The 18,745-nt window shown below is 27.6% G+C and overlaps 1 protein-coding gene across 7 annotated transcripts in view; it reads left to right on the top strand.

Moving 5' to 3' along the window:
- Positions 1–18,745, top strand: part of LOC106793335 (potassium voltage-gated channel protein eag-like) — a 68,379-nt gene that overhangs the window by 32,258 nt on the left and 17,376 nt on the right. For 4 of the 7 annotated variants that reach the window (XM_014760183.1, XM_014760185.1, XM_014760180.1 and 1 more), the window contains exons 2-4: positions 14,955–15,055; positions 16,083–16,215; positions 17,632–17,643. In XM_014760183.1, the coding sequence (XP_014615669.1) occupies positions 14,955–15,055; positions 16,083–16,215; positions 17,632–17,643 (246 nt within the window). The remainder of the gene's footprint in view (positions 1–14,954; positions 15,056–16,082; positions 16,216–17,631; positions 17,644–18,745) is intronic. The other 3 variants (XM_014760187.1, XM_014760184.1, XM_014760182.1) reach the window with 1 other exon arrangement.

Raw genomic sequence — 18,745 nt, 5'->3', positions numbered from 1 at the left:
ATTATTCTTCTTCAAATTTTTCCAATCGAAATTATTTTGGAAAAACATTTTTAAATGTAACGTTAAGCTTTATTATTCCACGAAAAATCATTAATTTTTATTGGATTCGTATTGACACGTTTTCAACATTCATTAGAATGTAACTATTAATTTCAATGTAAAAAAAAAAAAAAACTGCTTATGATTTTTGTTATCATTACAATAAGCACTATTTATGAAATATCTACAATAGATATATTTCACATTAACGAGCTAAATTAAATAATTAATCATTTAGAAAAAAATAAGAAAAAAAAAAAATACAAATACAAGATACAAATGAAAAAGTTATCATTATATTATAAGTATGCACTTTGAAAGAACAAATAGAAAAATAAAAAGCAAGTTAGTATAAGTGACCAATTAAAAAGATAAACGAAATGAAAAGCATTAGAGATATATGAACAATTTTCTTTAAATAATAATTGATATTACACCGTGTTAATCATCGAGGAAAAAAAATAAAGAAAAAAAAAAATAGAAAAGAAAAGAAAATATTTAATTGGAATGCATTTTAACGAATAGAAAATAAAGGTCAGTAAGTATAATCGATTTTGGTTTGATCGTTATCGAAACGTAGAAATAGCAATCGGGTAACACGAAAGTAACGCATTGAATAATTGTCGTTTATTGGTCGTTACAAAGAACTAGGTATTCCCCCACTTGGTTTATTTTTTTCTTTTTTTTTCTTCTTCTTCTTCTTTGATTTTAGTTGGATGAACGTAATCTCGTAAGAAAAGCAAGCATGCTATCACGAATGCGTGTTAACTGCACTATAGTAAGAGGTTGCACCTTGACCCAAGAATACGAGATCCAAACTTCGATCCTAGGGTTTGACTCGCGTGTGAATCAAGATTAAGTAGTTACGGTTTGACCTTACCGATAACATAAGTTTCATTGCGTCGCCAATAACACTCGCGCATCCCTTATAACGGTCAGATCTATCGTTTTTTTTTTAAATATTATATTGAATGAAAATTAATTGACTATTTAATGTAAATGAAAAAGTAATCTATGTCAAATTGATTTACATAAGATGATTAATTATGATTATCATAAAATCATTTATTACGTGTATTATATTTATCCGTAAAATATTATTCTTTTTTTTTTTCTTTCGTTTCTAGATAGAAATTATATTTTATTATATCATACGAGATACGTATGATATTATTTATATTATTTGATTATAATATAAGGAATTTGATTGTAATTGGATTATTACTCTTTTACGATATAATTAAATTAATAATTAATATAATGTAAATTGAGAATCTCTAATATATACTAATATATATATCAATATATATTGTAAATATTACAACATATGCATATACGATAAAAATAATATATATATATATATATATATTATAAACTCTATTATGATATAATAAAAATTTTTGTATAAATGTTTAATATAATGAATACATTTTTAAAATCGAGGTCAATTTTATTTTAAATATTTAATATCGGTTCAAATGCAAACGAAAATACAAGATTATTATTATAGAAATATCGTTTTATCGAAATCCATATTATTTCAAGTATAACGAATAACACGCGAGCTTATTATCACCATTATCGTATTGTTAATTATTCCAGAGATATTATTTTCTATACCAGGTGTGTTGTCTGCAATCTAAAACGATATACGTTCAAATATCTTTTGTGTTTATAAAATTAATAAAATTGATGATATATTTTTCGTCACAATGTGTATCAAATAACCCACACGTTTATACATATTTATACATTTTCCATAAGATTTTCGAATGCAATGACTCGGACAATATTGTCCTTTGTAAAATAACTATTTTCAATTATATCCTTGTGTGAATATTTCATAAGTATAATCATTAATAATCCATATTAAAAATGAAAACACAATGATTTATCATATTTATTATATTATACTAAAACGCATCTGAATATAAATAACATTTGCATAATATAAAAAGTATAGAAATAAAAAACGCGTATAAAATAAAAAAAAAAAAAAAAAGGAAAAGAAAAAGGAACAGAAATCGGATTTCACGTTGTTTAACACGCTATCTCGGCAAAATGAAGTATAATAAGTTTAATTAAACGGGTCGGGGCGAGAGGGGGTTAAAGAAAAAAGAAAAAGAAAAAAAAGTGGCGGAAGCCAGACCGTGGCATTAAATTTATGCTCGATCATGGAAACAAGTTAAGTTTTGCTTGTTCACAGAAAATTTCATGGTAGTGGCCCTTTTTTTTTCTTTCTTTTTCTTTTTTAAGATATTTTTTTCTTTCCTACATTTTTTTTTTTCTTTTTCTTTTTATACAAAGAGTATAAACCACACACCGTAAGTACATTATCGTGAAAGGAAAGTTATAAAGGACTAGGAAGTAATAGTAGTAGTAGTAGTAGTAGTAGTAGTAGTAAAAGAACAAACAGTGTTCTCTTTTAAATTGTTTCACGATAGAAAGAGAAAGATGAACTACTATTTTAGAAGGTACACTTAGGTATTACCAGTATACTAGTAGGGTTCCTATCAAGATATATAAAGAAAAGAGTAAAAGGGAATAGAAAAAGGGCTGGGATAGGATGAGATGGAGTAGGGTAGGGGTATATGGGAAGTAAAGGAAAGACATGATGAAGAATTAAAATAGGGATACTGTAGATAATAATCAAAAGATAACGATCGAAACTCCAACGAGGTAATATAAAAAGGGCTGAATATATGTTTATCGAGGTAACGAGAAAATCTGATGGAAAATAAGGTATGGGAAGAAGGGACTGAACAAAACAAAAAAAATAGAAGAAAGGAAACTTATAGAAAATTTGCCCTCCACCCTTTTTTTTTTTGTTTTACGATGAAACTAGCGAATAATCGATGAAAATTATTATGAATGAATATAATTATTGAAATCACACAGATTTGCATTCTCTTGAGTTAACATGGAAGATCGTGTAATAGTCCTTAGTACGAATCCCTAGGCTAGGTTCCAGTAGTTGTGGTTTGTTTGTGGTGAGATGAACATGAATTCCAACCTAGAGAGACATAACAAGAAAGAGAGAGAGAGAGAGAGAGAGAGAGAGATAGTTGAAGCCAATACAAGTTGAAGCCGTCGTGTTTAGACATCGTAATGTGGTTGCCATTGGCTACCCCTTTAAAATTTAGATGTTACTGTGATTCTTCTAAGAGTGTAATCAATCTTATTTGGTATATATGGAAGGGGTGGGGGATGGGGGGATAGGAAAAGAATGTTTTTGGAAGCAAGTAATATTCTATTCTATTTTTTATATACCTTAGCATATTATATCTATTGTATTATATTATTATAATTAACATTGGTTACTTCTATGATTTCAAGTGTTAGGGTAATTTTAATATAGATAAAAAATAATATATTATCGATTTTATTTGATATTTTATAAATAAGAAATAATATTTTATTATAATGTATATATAATATAATATTATAGTGTTACAATACTATAGGATAATTTTAAATTGTTGAATGTTACTGTAATTAATAATAAGATTAAAGAGTAAGAATTAAATAATATTGATTTTATTTGATATTTTGTAATTTTTATAATGTTTGAAAATAGGTAACGTAAAATTTAGATATTTTTTTAAGAAAAAAAAAACAAGATAAATTAAGTAACAAGGAAGAGTTTAATAGTGAGATGTGAGATGTGTGTGCGCGTGTGTGCATGTGTATCGAAACAAAAGAAATAAATATATATCATATATATATATACACAAACGAAGAAGAACAGTTATTCCATTTTGCACCGAGTGCAATATCATCGTCCTGGTTTATTCGAATATCGATCGGAATAGATAATAGAAGTTTTAGTATCAGAAATTATTCAGAATCTTGATCGTTGATCGAAAAATCATTCGAGTATGTACGTGATATGATTTGTTCTACGAATATTATTAATTTTATCTCGCGTTATTATTTATCATTTTGATTTGATTTTAAAACCATTCTTTTTGTTTTCTTTTATTTTCTAACAGATTTATCTCTCAATGAAATATTAAATCTGATCGTTGTGAATTCGTATTTTTTTTATTTTCATACATCGCGTGCGTGTGTGTGTGTGTGTGTTTTTTATTTTTCTTTTTCTTTTCTACAACGTGACGTAACGTAAACTAAAAACGTGACTTCGAAAAATCTCTTACGTTAGTTGGCAAAAGATTTTCATGGATTTAAGAAGGGACAAGCTCATGACAAGCGAACGTTACATACTAATCGTGCCAACCGTATATTGTTGGTAGTTACAACCATCTATCGGCTTTGGTGCAGCCTTGTACGAACTAAGCCCTTAATAACAAGGACAAATCCATGATCAAATAGAATTTCTACGTAAGTATGCACATACTTACATAGTTTGACGAGTATATTATAAGTATACACATATATATAACATTAGACATGTGCAATTTATTTGTATAAATATATACCAATACTCTAATTTTGTATATATCTATTAATAAATTCTATATACTATAAAATATATAATGACAAAAGTGTATACACACAAGGTTACCTGTAATTGATTAGATGCAAACGAGAAGATAATTATTCTACATTTTTAAAAATGAAAATGTAAGTGTACACACTCTAACAATAAAATTTGCAAATTTATTTTATTTTTCGAAATTAAAGAAAACTGTCTAACACGTAAGTGATTTGTCAAAATTAATTACCCTCCTTTTTTTTCCCCCCATTATCTCAAATTATGCAACTTCAAGACTACCAATTTATTTTACACAATCTGAAAACAAGAAAATATTTTTCAATATGTTTCAAAATGAATTTCTAACAAGATTACTAATAAAATATTTTAACACAAATTTGCCAATTAAATATTAATCTTATTTCGGTATATTTACAAAGATTTAATATGTCTAATCCAACAATTAAAATTTCACATTAATTACATTCATATTTCTTTAACAAATTATAATCCATCATCCTTAATAAATATATCTCGTTATGAGAAAGAAACTTTTTCATTTTACCGTTTGTGAATTTTTAATAAGAAAACGTGTATGTAAATTATTTTAATCGAAAGTGTATAACACAAATAAAAGATTTTCGTTATCGTTCGAGTTACATACACACACACACATATACAAATATGAAAAACACGTTCCCTCTCTCTCTCTCTCTCTCTCTCTCTCTCTCTCTCTCTCTCTCTCTCTTTTTCTTTACTCGCAATATTATCTAAGAAAGAAAGAAAGAGAAAGAGGATAAAAAGAAGTTTAAGGGTTTAACACGAAAGGGGAAAGATGTTCAGGGTGGTCGAAGCACTTTATTGGCCTCTAAGTAGAAAAGTCCATTAAAAGGTGTACGCGTGGGTGTAATATAACGTCTTTGTAGTAACACGAGGGCGTACACGTACGTACACTTATATATTATATACGTAAGTAAGATCATTGTGAATATTTGACATTACTATGGAATATACTCTTCAAAGGTATCCTACATTTTCGTAGACAAACATTTATCGAATTTACCAAAGTCTACACTCTTCTCTTTAAAAAAAAAAAAAAAAAAAAGCAGCTTCCTACAACATTATGATATTATAATAATTAATTCATACAGTGAATAATTTTATGTTTAAATATATATAAGGACAAAAAAAATATCAAAGAAATGATTATTCGTATATGTATTACACGTATTACTTGTATTAATCGAAAAACAAAATGTATTATTTATAATTAATAATTCATTTTCATAACGTATTTTTTACAACAAATATATATATGCGTAAGATATTGTTCTTTCTTTTTTTTAAATTATAATGGTATATACCGGAGAAAAGATTTTCTATAAAAGATTCGGAATAAAAAAGAAATAATTAATAAATGATTATTTAAGATAATCCCCTTTTTTATATTTTCCTCTTTCACATTATACGTTTTGAGAAGAAAAAAACAAAAGAGAAAAAAAATAATCCTTAAACGTACTTACAATTAATTAATTACCACCGGCTAATTAACATCCCCTTTTTATTCTTTTTCCTTTGACTAAAGAGTAAAGAAAAAAAGGGAAAGAAAAAGAAAAAACAATTTCAATGGTATTAGAAAGATAATTGCTGATCTCGTTATTAGCAAAAATAAAAAAAGGCAGGAAAAACATACCGTAATCGTTTTTACAATTAGTATAACGATATCGAATTATAGGTAGGGGGTTTGTTTTTATGGATATTCGAAGATGATACTGTATACAATAGAAAGAATAAGGTTGGGGAAAATCTCACAGGGGTTGCATCGAATAAACGACCAAACAATGAACACACACCCTCGTTAAATTCCAATTTGTTTTCATTGCAGGACATTTTGAACGGCTTTAAAACGTACAAGGTATAAGGGCTGGGGGTGAGGTCTGAGATTTTCTTGACTCGTTCGTTTAAAATTGTAAACCCCTTCCCCATCCTCCCACCCCCAACCACTGGTGATTTTTATCGACTGGAAATAATGATTATTTCCTTACTATAATTACATATATTGTATCTTAATAAGATAATTATATTGAACGTACGAGACTATAAAAAAAAACGATTTCGATTAAATCAATGTGCTCGTTAGGATTGCAGAAGATGTGGGAAGGGATAAGGGAAAGGTAAGGGAGTATAGTAAGTTGGAACAAAGGGCAAGAATTTTTCTGTTAAATTATTTTCTATTTTATTGTGGGTTAAAAAATATTCGATAGAAATTAATATTCGTGTTAGTTAAATTATATTATTGTAATAAAAAATAATTGTATGATTTATATCATCTACGTAATTAGTAATACAAAAATAAGTGTTTGTTAAATTATATATATATATATATTTTTCTCTTTTGTAATAAATTAAATAATCATTGGAATGATCAATTGTAATCCGAATCGTTTTCGTAAATAAAATATCAATCGAATTAAACGATTATTTTTCTTTTATATATAATATAAGGGGGGGGGGAGGGGGATTGAAAAGACTAAAAAATTAATGAAATGAATAAATCTCAATAGTATAATAGTAAATTGTTATATTTAGAAGGTATTATTATACTAATGACGTATTTAACGATTTTTCTCTTTGAAAGAAATTACTCGTTGAATTATTTCGAACGCGCGAATGGGAAAAGAAATAAAATTCTAAGGGAAAATTACGAAATCGAAAATAAACAAAAAAATTAAAAAAAAAGAAGAAGAAGAAGAAGAGAACGATAAAAAGGGGAGGAAAAAAAAGGGTATCGATCGTGATTCCATCGCGTTACCAACGCAAGCCACTCGAAGATTAAAAAAGCTTTCTCTCCGTGTTCGCCTAACACGGAAAGCGTGTTTTTTCCCTCGAACGTTCTTCGAAGAAATTCGAGTAAGTATGCGCGAGCGAAACTATACTATACTATACTATATACTATACCATACTACCCTTAGGATGACCGACTTTATCTCATTTTCCTTTCTCCATTTAGTCGATCATTTGATATTTTTTTCCTCTTACAAACAATCGTTTCGATTGACCGTTCTAATAAAAAAAAAAAAAAAAAGAAACAAAAAAGAAGAAAGAAAATGTAATATAAAATCAAATTAATACGAACTGTGTGTGTGTTAAAAGAAAAAACAAATTCATTTTTCGATTGGAACCAAATGAAATTATATTAATCAATTATATTTTTCTTCTTACTTAAAGAAATGAAAAAATACGTGTCTCATATATATATATTTTATATAGTTCATTATATAACATGTAAGTAAAGTAGCAATGAAAAAGAACAAGATGAAACTATTATATTATATTGAATTAATTTTTATTTAAAAAATACAAAAAATACGAGTTATATATATTTTATATATTGATTAGATAAACAAATTTTAAAATCCAATTTATTACTGGACCAAGAAACGTTAAAACAAAATCCTAAATATTAATAGAATAAAGTACTGTATTAGATTTACCTTAATTGATTGTTAATTAATCGAAAAAATTGAATATCGTAATCTAAAAACACGGAGTATAAGTTCGATGCACCATTCTCTTCGAAATCCACCATTAGACTGGCTTGTTTTGTTCTCTGTGAAAGTTCTTTTATTCAATGTTGTTTATATGACTTTTCGAAGGTTGCATATGTATAACATACATAATACTCGAAATCAATATAATTTCTTTTTACGGAAAGTCATATAAACAATATTTAATAAAAGAAACTTTCACACCGAGGACAACGTGTCAGTTTATTGTTTGTTTTCGAAGAGGAAAGTTCATTGAACTTGTACTCCATGCTTTTACACAACAATATACGTTTTCTTCGATTAATTATTCAATCATTTAAGGTACGTCTATTATTCTGATACATTTTACTTACATTTAGGATTGTTTAAACTAAAATACACATTTTTTCTTTTAAATCTTAATAAATTCTGAACTCAATTTTGGAAATGAAACTTTTTTCTTGATGACATACTTTTCGCAATTAATCAAAATAGAAATGAATATATTTATATATATAAATTAAATATAATATGATTAAATATAATTAATATAATTAAATGTAAAAACGAACTACTACACATGTTTCATATATTAATTTAATTAAATATACATATATTAAATATACATATAATTAAATATACATAGAGTATAATTGGGGTGGGAAGGTGGTGGGAGGGGGGGGGAAGGAAGAAAAAAAATATAATACCACCGATGCATAGTAAGAAAATAACAACGAAATAGAAGAGTAAAAAGAATAAAAGGTAGGATGGGGTCTCGTAGGAAAGGGAAAAAGGGAATAGGGAAAGGGAACAGACGTTGTAACAAGAAGGTACTTTTGATCGAGTGTCCCCTCGAAAGCTCACTCTACTTGTTGAAACCCATTGAACGGGCAACTCTCTCGTGTGCTTTCGAACGTTACAGGTTAGCGTTATCGCTAAACTTAAACGCTGCTTTATGTTCGATATTTACGCTAGAAAAGTTGTCAACAACTTAGTCAATAGAAACAAAAAAGAAAAGAAAAGAAAAGAAAAAAAAGAAAAGTAGCTTTGGAGAACCTTGACAGATTTGTGAAAAGAATACGTATTTTGTTTCATATGCAGACGGATTTATTGTTAATTGTAATTTTTTTAAATTGTACGTTTGAATAATTCAAGATTAGTTAATATCTTTTTATTTGATATTTTTTTTGTTTAAATGATTTTGCATTTGTGTAAGACAAGTGGATGTTACTTCTCGACTAATTGAATTTTCTGATCGTATTCAATATTTCATTATTTTGAAATTAATTTGTGTGCAAGGATGTAAAGGTAATTTGATTTTATAGGAATTTTTGTTTCTGTTTTTTTTTGTTTATTATTTATTCCCATTATTATTTTTTCTCTGTGTATGAGACGTTGATTGAACGTTGTAAAAAAGTTTTGATTGAATTTATTCGATAAAATATATACCCCGTCTACATATATTTTTCTTTCTAAATTAATTAAATACTCCTTCTTATTTTTAACTTCCTCTTATTAATATTCTTCATTTATTAAAAGATATGAATTTATAATAAACGTGAACCGAGTAACAGTCTTCGTAATTTATTATTTATCAATGTTCGTTTCTTTAAAACTGACCGATTAAATTGAATTAAAATTTCATAAAAAAAAGAAAAAAAAAAGATAATAAATCCACAACACGAAATTATTTTAACAAATCAATTACTATTACACATTTTCGTTTCATTTAAATTAATACTCTTTTTAGATCACATAATTATAAATTAATTGTAGAAAATTTGATATTGCAGAAAAAAAAAAAAAGAAATTTATTGTCTAATTCCTAATAAAAAAAAAAAAAAAGAACTAATATCATTTTACTTATAAAAATGTTGTATTTTCTACCACGATATAAGATGTAACAACTTTGTTTGTTCATTCGTTCGTTTGTTCGTTCGTTTGCTTAACAAGACAGAAAGACAGAAGGAAAAGGGCTACTTCAAATAAGCTCGTAACTATGTTAACTAAAAATAACCTTTTGTTTCATAAATAAGGTGGATCGTGAATAACCAGGATCGTTCCAAGGAGATAACCCCAGGGACAACCGAAGAAACGAATGAACGAACGAAGGAACGAACAACTCCTTAGGTGGTTGTCTCACTAGAGTATATTATTTTAAATTAAAATCGGTTGCCTCGGGATTCGACCCAATCTATTGTTCCTTACTCATTTCTCTTCTACGTCATAAAAGAAAAAATAGATGCTGGAGTAATAGTTTATTGTGTAGTAGTAGTAATAGTAACTCTTACTTGCCTATTACAATTCGTCTAACATTTGTCTCTCTAGACATGCATTTATTATTATTATTATTATGTGTAATATTGCTCTACGAATTTTAATCGATAATACTTTTGTTTTATTTTTTTTCTTCTTCATTTTGTATAACAAAACAGTGTATATATATATATATATATATATATATATATGTGTGTGTGTATGAATAAGTATGTTGCCATTGTTTCTCCAGAGATTAATCTTCATTTTCATCTCTACTGTGATAATAATGATGATGGTGATAATCATTCACATAGTAATTTTTTCCAAAAACATATATTTATATGTATGTGTTGAGATAATCTCAAGAGAAACAGTACCATATACATATATATATTATCTATACATCTAAGATAACGATGATTATTCTTATAGCAATAATTAACATATATTAAATTATTCCTGAAAGTTTCCTGCCGATATAAAAAAAAGAAATATAATTCCATAAGTTAAAAATACTTCCATTTATTTATAATATATTCAATATAAATTTTTCATTGTGTAAAAATATTTTAATTGAATATATTTGTAAATCAGAGCAGAAACATTTTTGGACAATCCAATACATAAGTCCAATCACCATAAACAATGATGCATAATAACGACAACTATTATCGTCATTTTCATAAAAATCTTTTGCGCATCTAAAAACGATTATTATTATTATTTTTGTTTTTTTTTTTCTCGATATAAATTTCAAATTACAATAATAAAATATAATCTCGAATTGAGAAAAGTTTTTTCTCGCAAAGTGTCATCGTAATATTATTACGAACGTCACGTGATACTCATAAAGAAAATATATACGTATCCTATCATTATTTCTCTCATCGCAATTTTATGATCTTTTCGTAGTATCCTATAATAAAATGTCAAGAAAACTAGACAAAAAGAAATAGATAATCGTGTATGCGATTCATCCTACCCCCCACCTCTATTTTCCTTCCCCACTCTCACCCCCGTACAAAGAATGATCACATAGAAGAAGAAACGCGAGTACGTGATTCGAATAATATCCATTTTCATTCGTATCGCGAAACTTTTTAAACTTTCCCTTTTTTTTTGTGTGTGTTTCCTTTTATTTATCTTACACCTTATTTTTTTTTTTTTTTCTTTTTTTTCTTTTTTCCGGGAAGAAATATTAAACCTAATCGATACCCTCGAACTGACCCGATTAAATTCTCGAGTTAACCGTATTATCGACCACAATCGATACCTTTTTACAGTGAATGCAATTTGTAACGAGTTCCGATTTCCCCCTCCTCCACTCTAACCCTCCACCCATTCCTTCACTGCAATTTTTTGTATTTCTATTAAACTTCTTAACTGTAGATGACAAGTTAACGGATTATGATACATCGAAGACGATGCAAGTCAATATAAATTCGATAAATCGTTTGTTAGTTATATATATGTATAAACAATTTTCATTCGATCATTTTTATTTCATCGACAAAAATATATATATATATATATATATATATATATATATGTATGTAAATATCAAGATTAATAAGAAACAGAAAAATTGATTTGATAATTTTCCGTTTAAAAGTATTATCGTATGATTTAGAAAACGCGATCGAGTACGTGTAATTAATTTAAACAATGTCAAATGAGGAGTAATTCGTAGTCCTTACATTACGTTTAACACCTTTCACAGAGTCGATAACAATTTCCTGTAGAAGAGTAAATGTTCCTTACCAGGTGTTCATTTTCGAATACGAAATAGAAGAACAGAGATAGAGGAAGATAGATAACTAGTTAGATAGATAGATAAATCCTACGAATTTAAATAATTTTAAATAATTTAAATAATATACGAGTGTGTAACACGTTGAGTATATTGTTAAAGTAAACAAATGTGTGTGGGTGTTACATCGATTAGAATATAAAAAAAAAAAAATAATAAAGTAAAAAAAAAGTAATAGAAGACAAAACTATACACTAACACATAAGATAACGTTAGATTTAGATTTAGCTTTATCTAAAGCTCAGCTGTTAGATACACTGCTGTTCTTAGTCAGCATACATACGTGTACACACATATACATACGTAGATCATATATATTAGCCATAATGCATTTGGCCTTGACCCGTTATATACCCAAACGACCGAGTTTATAAGTATGCGTCTACGAAACGAGCACGAAATGTGGCAAACGGCAAAACTTGTTCGCTTCTAATGCTTGTATTACACACTTACACATATACACACATATTCATATATATCCTCATATTGGAATTTAACTTATGCACAAGAGACTTATGTGCTAGTCGAGTAACGTCACTGTGTTTATCCCTGTGGAAACAAATTCATATGTAAGTATGTTTCTTTATCTAAATACATAGATATCTTTTATGCAACTTTTCGTATACGTGTGTATGTATATATATGTGTTAACTATGTATTTGCATATATTTATATATATATGTGTCATTTAATGGACTAACCAAAGACACATAAAAGAAATACGAAAAGTTATTTAATCTTTATTATACTTCATTCCCACAATGCTAATGGAAAAGATCCCTTTCCTGACACGGTTTTTTTTTGAATTATCAAAAATTATGATTAGAAATATTAATTCGAATGTCATGTAATAATAATGATCATCATCTTTTTATTTTTATAACTTATCAAATTATAATGACTAATTGTGTCATACTTCTTTGTTTTTTGTTTTTCTTCCTTTTTTTTTTTATTTCTTTTGTTTCTTTCGGGAGGATTTTTTCTTTTACTCTTTTTTTTTTTTTTTTTTTTTTTTTTTCTCTCTATTCGAGATACACATCCTAATTATTTAACCGGCCGAGATATTTCCAAGGTCGACAAGCCTTTTAGCTTTAGAGTAAACCCAGACGATCGATTCTCGTCAACTCGTTCACTCGATTCACTTCGAAAAGAGCACAACGTTAGAAAAAATATCGTAAACAAAATTTTTGTTAACATTTTTTTTTCTGTTCTTTTTTCTTTTTTTTTTTTTCGACGTCCGTTATTCCCAACGCAAAATAAATAATAATAATAATTAATGCGTTCGTTGAACGATTGAAATAATTCTGTTTTTTTTTTTCATCCAAATTTTCATTTTCAAACAATACGATACTATATAATAATAATCAATAAAATCACATATTTTTTATCTAAAACATACTTTGAAATAATACATTAACCGAATTTAATAATAATTTTACAAGTTTTAAAATTCAATACAAAAAAAAAAGAAAATTTATTTTCGATCGCGAAAAAGAAATTCAAAAAGAAGAAGAAAAAACAAAAACAAAAAAGAAGGATCGAACGAGTGACCTGTTTTATCGTCGATCGATAAAAATCTACGCTAAAGTGGATAAACGTAAACTATTACCTCCCCTGAAAAGGAAATAAAAAAGAAGAAAAGAAAAATAGGGGGAAAAAAAATGTCGAACGTGAGATACGAAGCGTAATCTGGTGTTCGTTCATCCGTTCGTACACCAAACGGACAATACTTTTTGTTGTTGTTGCTGTTGTAAACGAGAGATATGGCCAACCTAGAGGAAAAGCTCTAACTCGATGGAAATTTATGACGGATATCAAATATAGACAGGTGTTTCTCGATCACGAAAGCAGAAAACAAAAAATATTGCATGAATACATATATATTTACATGCAAGAATAACAAACAAACATGGCTAGTTATTATCTTTATACAGGGTGTCCTAGGTAACTCTAAAACTTACAACCAGATAAGGGATGAATCTTAGTTAACGAAATTGGATGATACAAATTTAAGATGACGTTTCTACCATCCGTAACTTCGTTTTTCTATTTTTGAGATAATAACAATAATTTGTCTTTTTTATTAATTACAATCATTCTATCAGGTTGTAATAAATTCGAATAAAAAGATATGGGAGGGTTAAGACATTTACGAATAAGATTTATTTTTCATTCGATTCCTCTCTATAAATTATAACCATTTATTTATATATATAATAAATTGTAATATTAAATTATATGCCATGTCTCTGGTTGTATTAATCTCAATTAAAAAGATACATAAAATGAGACACTTATAAATGGATTTATATATTGTTTTTTTTTTCTTTTTTTTATATATATATTTTTATTTAATCTAAATTACGACGTTTTTTTTAATAGAAATTAATTGTTAATTCATTCAATCGCGTTGATCAAATGTCATTGAATATAATATACATATGTAAATTTAATTCTATTGATTATTTATTTCAAATGAGATATCTATTCAAAAGTAACGAGCCAAAAGTACCATTCCCTTTTTAGGTCGAAGGTTATGAATAATGTAACAAACTTCTTTAATATACTTAACGTTTGTTATATAACAAACAAATAAACGAATAAATAATGAATTCTACAAAAGGGAGAAAAAAAAACGAATCTTTACCGAATATAGATAATACGTATATTTAATTATTAATTCTAACGAAAATAACAAAAAATATACAAAAATTTAGAAATATTTATACGATAAATAAAATAAGTAGATCGAAGTTCGAAGTTCGAAGAAAAGAAAATAAAGAAAAAATTCAGTTAAAATTGACTGGTAAAAAAAAGAAAAAAAAAATAAGGAAAGAAAAGGTTGATTTATATTGAATCATATTATCTTTTTTTCTGTTCACAGCTGACAGCAGCTTCTTATTGGCAAATGCACAGATCGTCGACTTCCCGATCGTCTATTGCAACGAGAGCTTTTGCAAGATCTCCGGTTACAATCGTGCCGAGGTATAAAATCCAATCCTGTTTATCGACCCTCTGACAGACCTCTGCCCTTTATATAGAAGATTATATATATATATATCTATTAGAAATCCGGATTGCGATATTAAATGCAGGTTGAATTAACCAATTCGTTGTATACAATAAACATGTCGATATCACGCATAATGCGTTTCATTTAACACGACACACACAAATGATTAATTAATTAATATTATTTATTTTCCAATTGACTGTGATTCATTTAAATTACGGATTGATTAATGTGACATAAATTTCTTCGATATTACGGTTGAGGTATCCAAAATTTCTCGCGTAACGTGTTTTATTTATACACGTGTATATATGTTTATAATCAATTAACATTTGATTGATATTTTTTTATAAAAAAATTAAATTTGATTTATATTTTTCTTGGAAAATATTTTTTAATTCATCGTATCGGACAATAATAAGAAGACAAACAAACAAACAAAACAAAAAAACCCGTAAAAGTTAGCGTTTTATCGAAAAATTAAAAATAACCTAAGCTGATTAGGTATCACGTAAAATATTATTCCACATAGATATTATTCACTATACATTTTAATACTCGGTATGTCACGCAAAACAATGATGGAAAGATCAAGAGGATATCTCTCGATTATTATTATTTTTAGCATTGGCATGCACACGGAAAATGATTTCGCGATTACCACGTACGTCCGTTAAATTACAAAAGCAATACATCAAAACCTGTTTCGGTTATATCTCTCATTGTAGTTGGACGATGTGAGAAAGAGAGAGAGAGAGAGAGAGAGAGAGAGAGAGAGAGAGAGAGACGTGTATAGTAAACTCGTGTATAGTAAAATCATGTCGTGTAAATAATCCGATTAATGTTTATGTTCACACCTTAAAAATTAAATGAATTTAATAGGATAAATGAGACCGTTTGTTGGGGGGTGGGGGGAGAGAAACAAAAAGATAAAAAAAAAAAGAACAAAAAAATATAAAAGTATTTAAATATTAAGATTAGAAAAAATTTTGTACACAGGTTATGCAAAAGTCATGCCGATGTGGATTCATGTACGGGGAACTAACGAACAAGGATACGATCACAAGGATCGAAGAATGCCTCGAGGGCCAAATTCACGACCAATTCGAGATTCTGCTCTACAAGAAGAACAGTAAGTCATTTATTGTTCATTATTAATTAAGCATGATTTATTAAGATGCTTCGGTGTCGTCGTCGTCGTCGTCGTCGTCGTCGTATTCGTGGCTTTTCAATAAAGAATCGATCATTTCGAGAAAGAAAAGTACGAATATAATTTAACAAATTATTTTACCTACTTTATATTTATAATAATGACTTATTTGCAAAAAAGTAGATAATTTAAGATGATGATACTCAAATAAAATAAAAAAAAAAGGAATTTTTTATTGGGTGTATATAATAATTTTGTTTTATATTGAAAAATCCAAAGAATTATTTCGAAAAGATCGATTCTCAAAATTAAAAAAAAAAAAAAACAAAAAAAAACAAACAAACAAATCGACGGAAATCCTCGAGAGGCACGAAATGTATTATTTATTATGCATGCTCAAAGCTGGTCAGAAAACAATTCGGTACATCAAATTATTATCGTTTTGCATCATCTTTCTTACCGAGTCTCTCGTTTGTCATCGAATATTCATTATTCATATTTCATTTCGTCAGTTATAAATTTATCGCATTTTTCGTTAATTCTTTTAATGTCATCGATATATACATCATATCCCTTGATTTATGTAAAAAATTATTATTACAAAAATATATATATATATGAAAAATAACAATGATATATTATATATCTAATCGTTTACATAGTACTTTTATACACGGGGTCCCCTGTATCCGATTTATTTTATTTTTATTTCGAATAATTTGGATTTTTGCAATTTATCGTTATTCCCGATAACATTTTATGCGAGTAGAAAAAAAAAAAAGAAAAAAAAAGACAAGATATCCAAAGAGAGAGTGATTCGACTTTGAGCCAATTAAAAAGAAAAATGTCATCAGCTTTGAAGTACGCGGATACGCGAAAACTACCAAATTAATCAAATTATTTTTTATTATGTTACCATTTTTCTATTTCTTTTTCAACCTATACGACATAAAATATTTATACAACTTCGTAGTATCTTTATGGTTATTCCTTTTCATCACACCACCGACCCAGATTTAATTTAACGCGGATTTCTGTCCCCATAAAAAAAAGAAAAAAAAAAGAAAGATTTCGCATAAATCAAGGGATAGGGTATGATGATGATGATGATTTATTTAACGTCATTTAGTTTTCATTGAAAATAATACTTTTGCACGACGAGAGATACGGCCGTTTTTGGAACGTAATTTTATTAGCGATCGTTGTTAAAATGACATTAAAAATAATCTTCGAAAAATGTCATTCAATATTGTAATGTAGAATACAAATTACAATTGATGTAATTATTCTAAAAATGATCTACGAAGTTTCATCTTTTTTTCCACCTTCTCTACCCCCTTTAATAGTCGAAAGACCAGACACCTAAAGCTCAATAATAAAAGATCGTTCTGTTTAAAGGTACCCCACGAGGTATGTCTAACACAGGTTCGCAAAAGCGTGCTCGCAAAATCTACCAGTAAGTCAGCCTCGAATCTAACAGTATAACAACTAATCAAATCAAACGACACACGGCTCGAAATGCGTATTTTTTTTATTATACACTACTTGTCAATATAGAATGAGAGAAAGTGAGAAAGAGAGAGAGAGAGAGAGAGAGAGGATTTTTTAAAGTTCCCTCCACTCCACCCCAAAATAATATCATAATGGACCTCGTTGAAATTTATTCTTCTAAAAAAATAAAGAAAAAAGAAATACGAGGATCATCTATCGTTTAACTAAAAAAAAAGGAGGAGGAGGAAGAAGAGAAGAAAAATAATATTTTCTTCTTATTTATATTTATTTTTTGTTTTTTCTTTTTCATTTACTTTCCTCTTAAATTCGATTTAACTATTAATCATATTTATTTCTAACTTATCTAGTTATCTTCAGTCAGTCAGTCAGTCAGTCAGTCAGTCAGCATTTTTCGTTTCCTTTCAGTCGTTACTGCGTTCCAAATTCGTTATCGTTTAGGTTTATCGATCCGAAAGTATACGATAAGAAGAAGGGGTACATTCCACATGTTTCTTGAATAATTTTTGTAGAAAACCAACGTGATAGTCTACCTATTGTAAAGAAATATTAGATAAATATGCTACAGGGATTATATGTGTGTGTATATAATATATATATATATGAACAACAAAAAATTCTACGTACGTATATTATATACGTATTACGTAAAAATAACTTTGACAATACGAAGATATATATTTTATAGTAGAAATTCCACGCGTATTCGTAGAGGGAATGCGTTGGAAAAATAAAAAAAAAAAAAACAATGAATGGTAGGGGGGTACGAAAAAATAGGAACAAGAGAAAAAATAATAAACGAGAGAACTACGTCGGTAGTATAAAATTTAATTCGAAATTATTACAATAAAAGAAATAAAAAGAAACACACCGACAATTATATTATAATAACATTTCGAATCTTACTTTTATAATTTATAATATGTAATATTACGGTATGTATATATATATGTGTGTGCGTGTGGTTTCTATAAGAATATTTTTATCCACACATGTCACCCTA

This window comes from Polistes canadensis, unplaced genomic scaffold, assembly GCF_001313835.1.
Source record: "Polistes canadensis isolate GaletaPanama2010 unplaced genomic scaffold, ASM131383v1 scaffold_13, whole genome shotgun sequence".
Taxonomy (NCBI): Eukaryota; Metazoa; Arthropoda; class Insecta; order Hymenoptera; family Vespidae; genus Polistes; species Polistes canadensis.
This window is presented reverse-complemented; position numbering and strand designations above follow the sequence as displayed.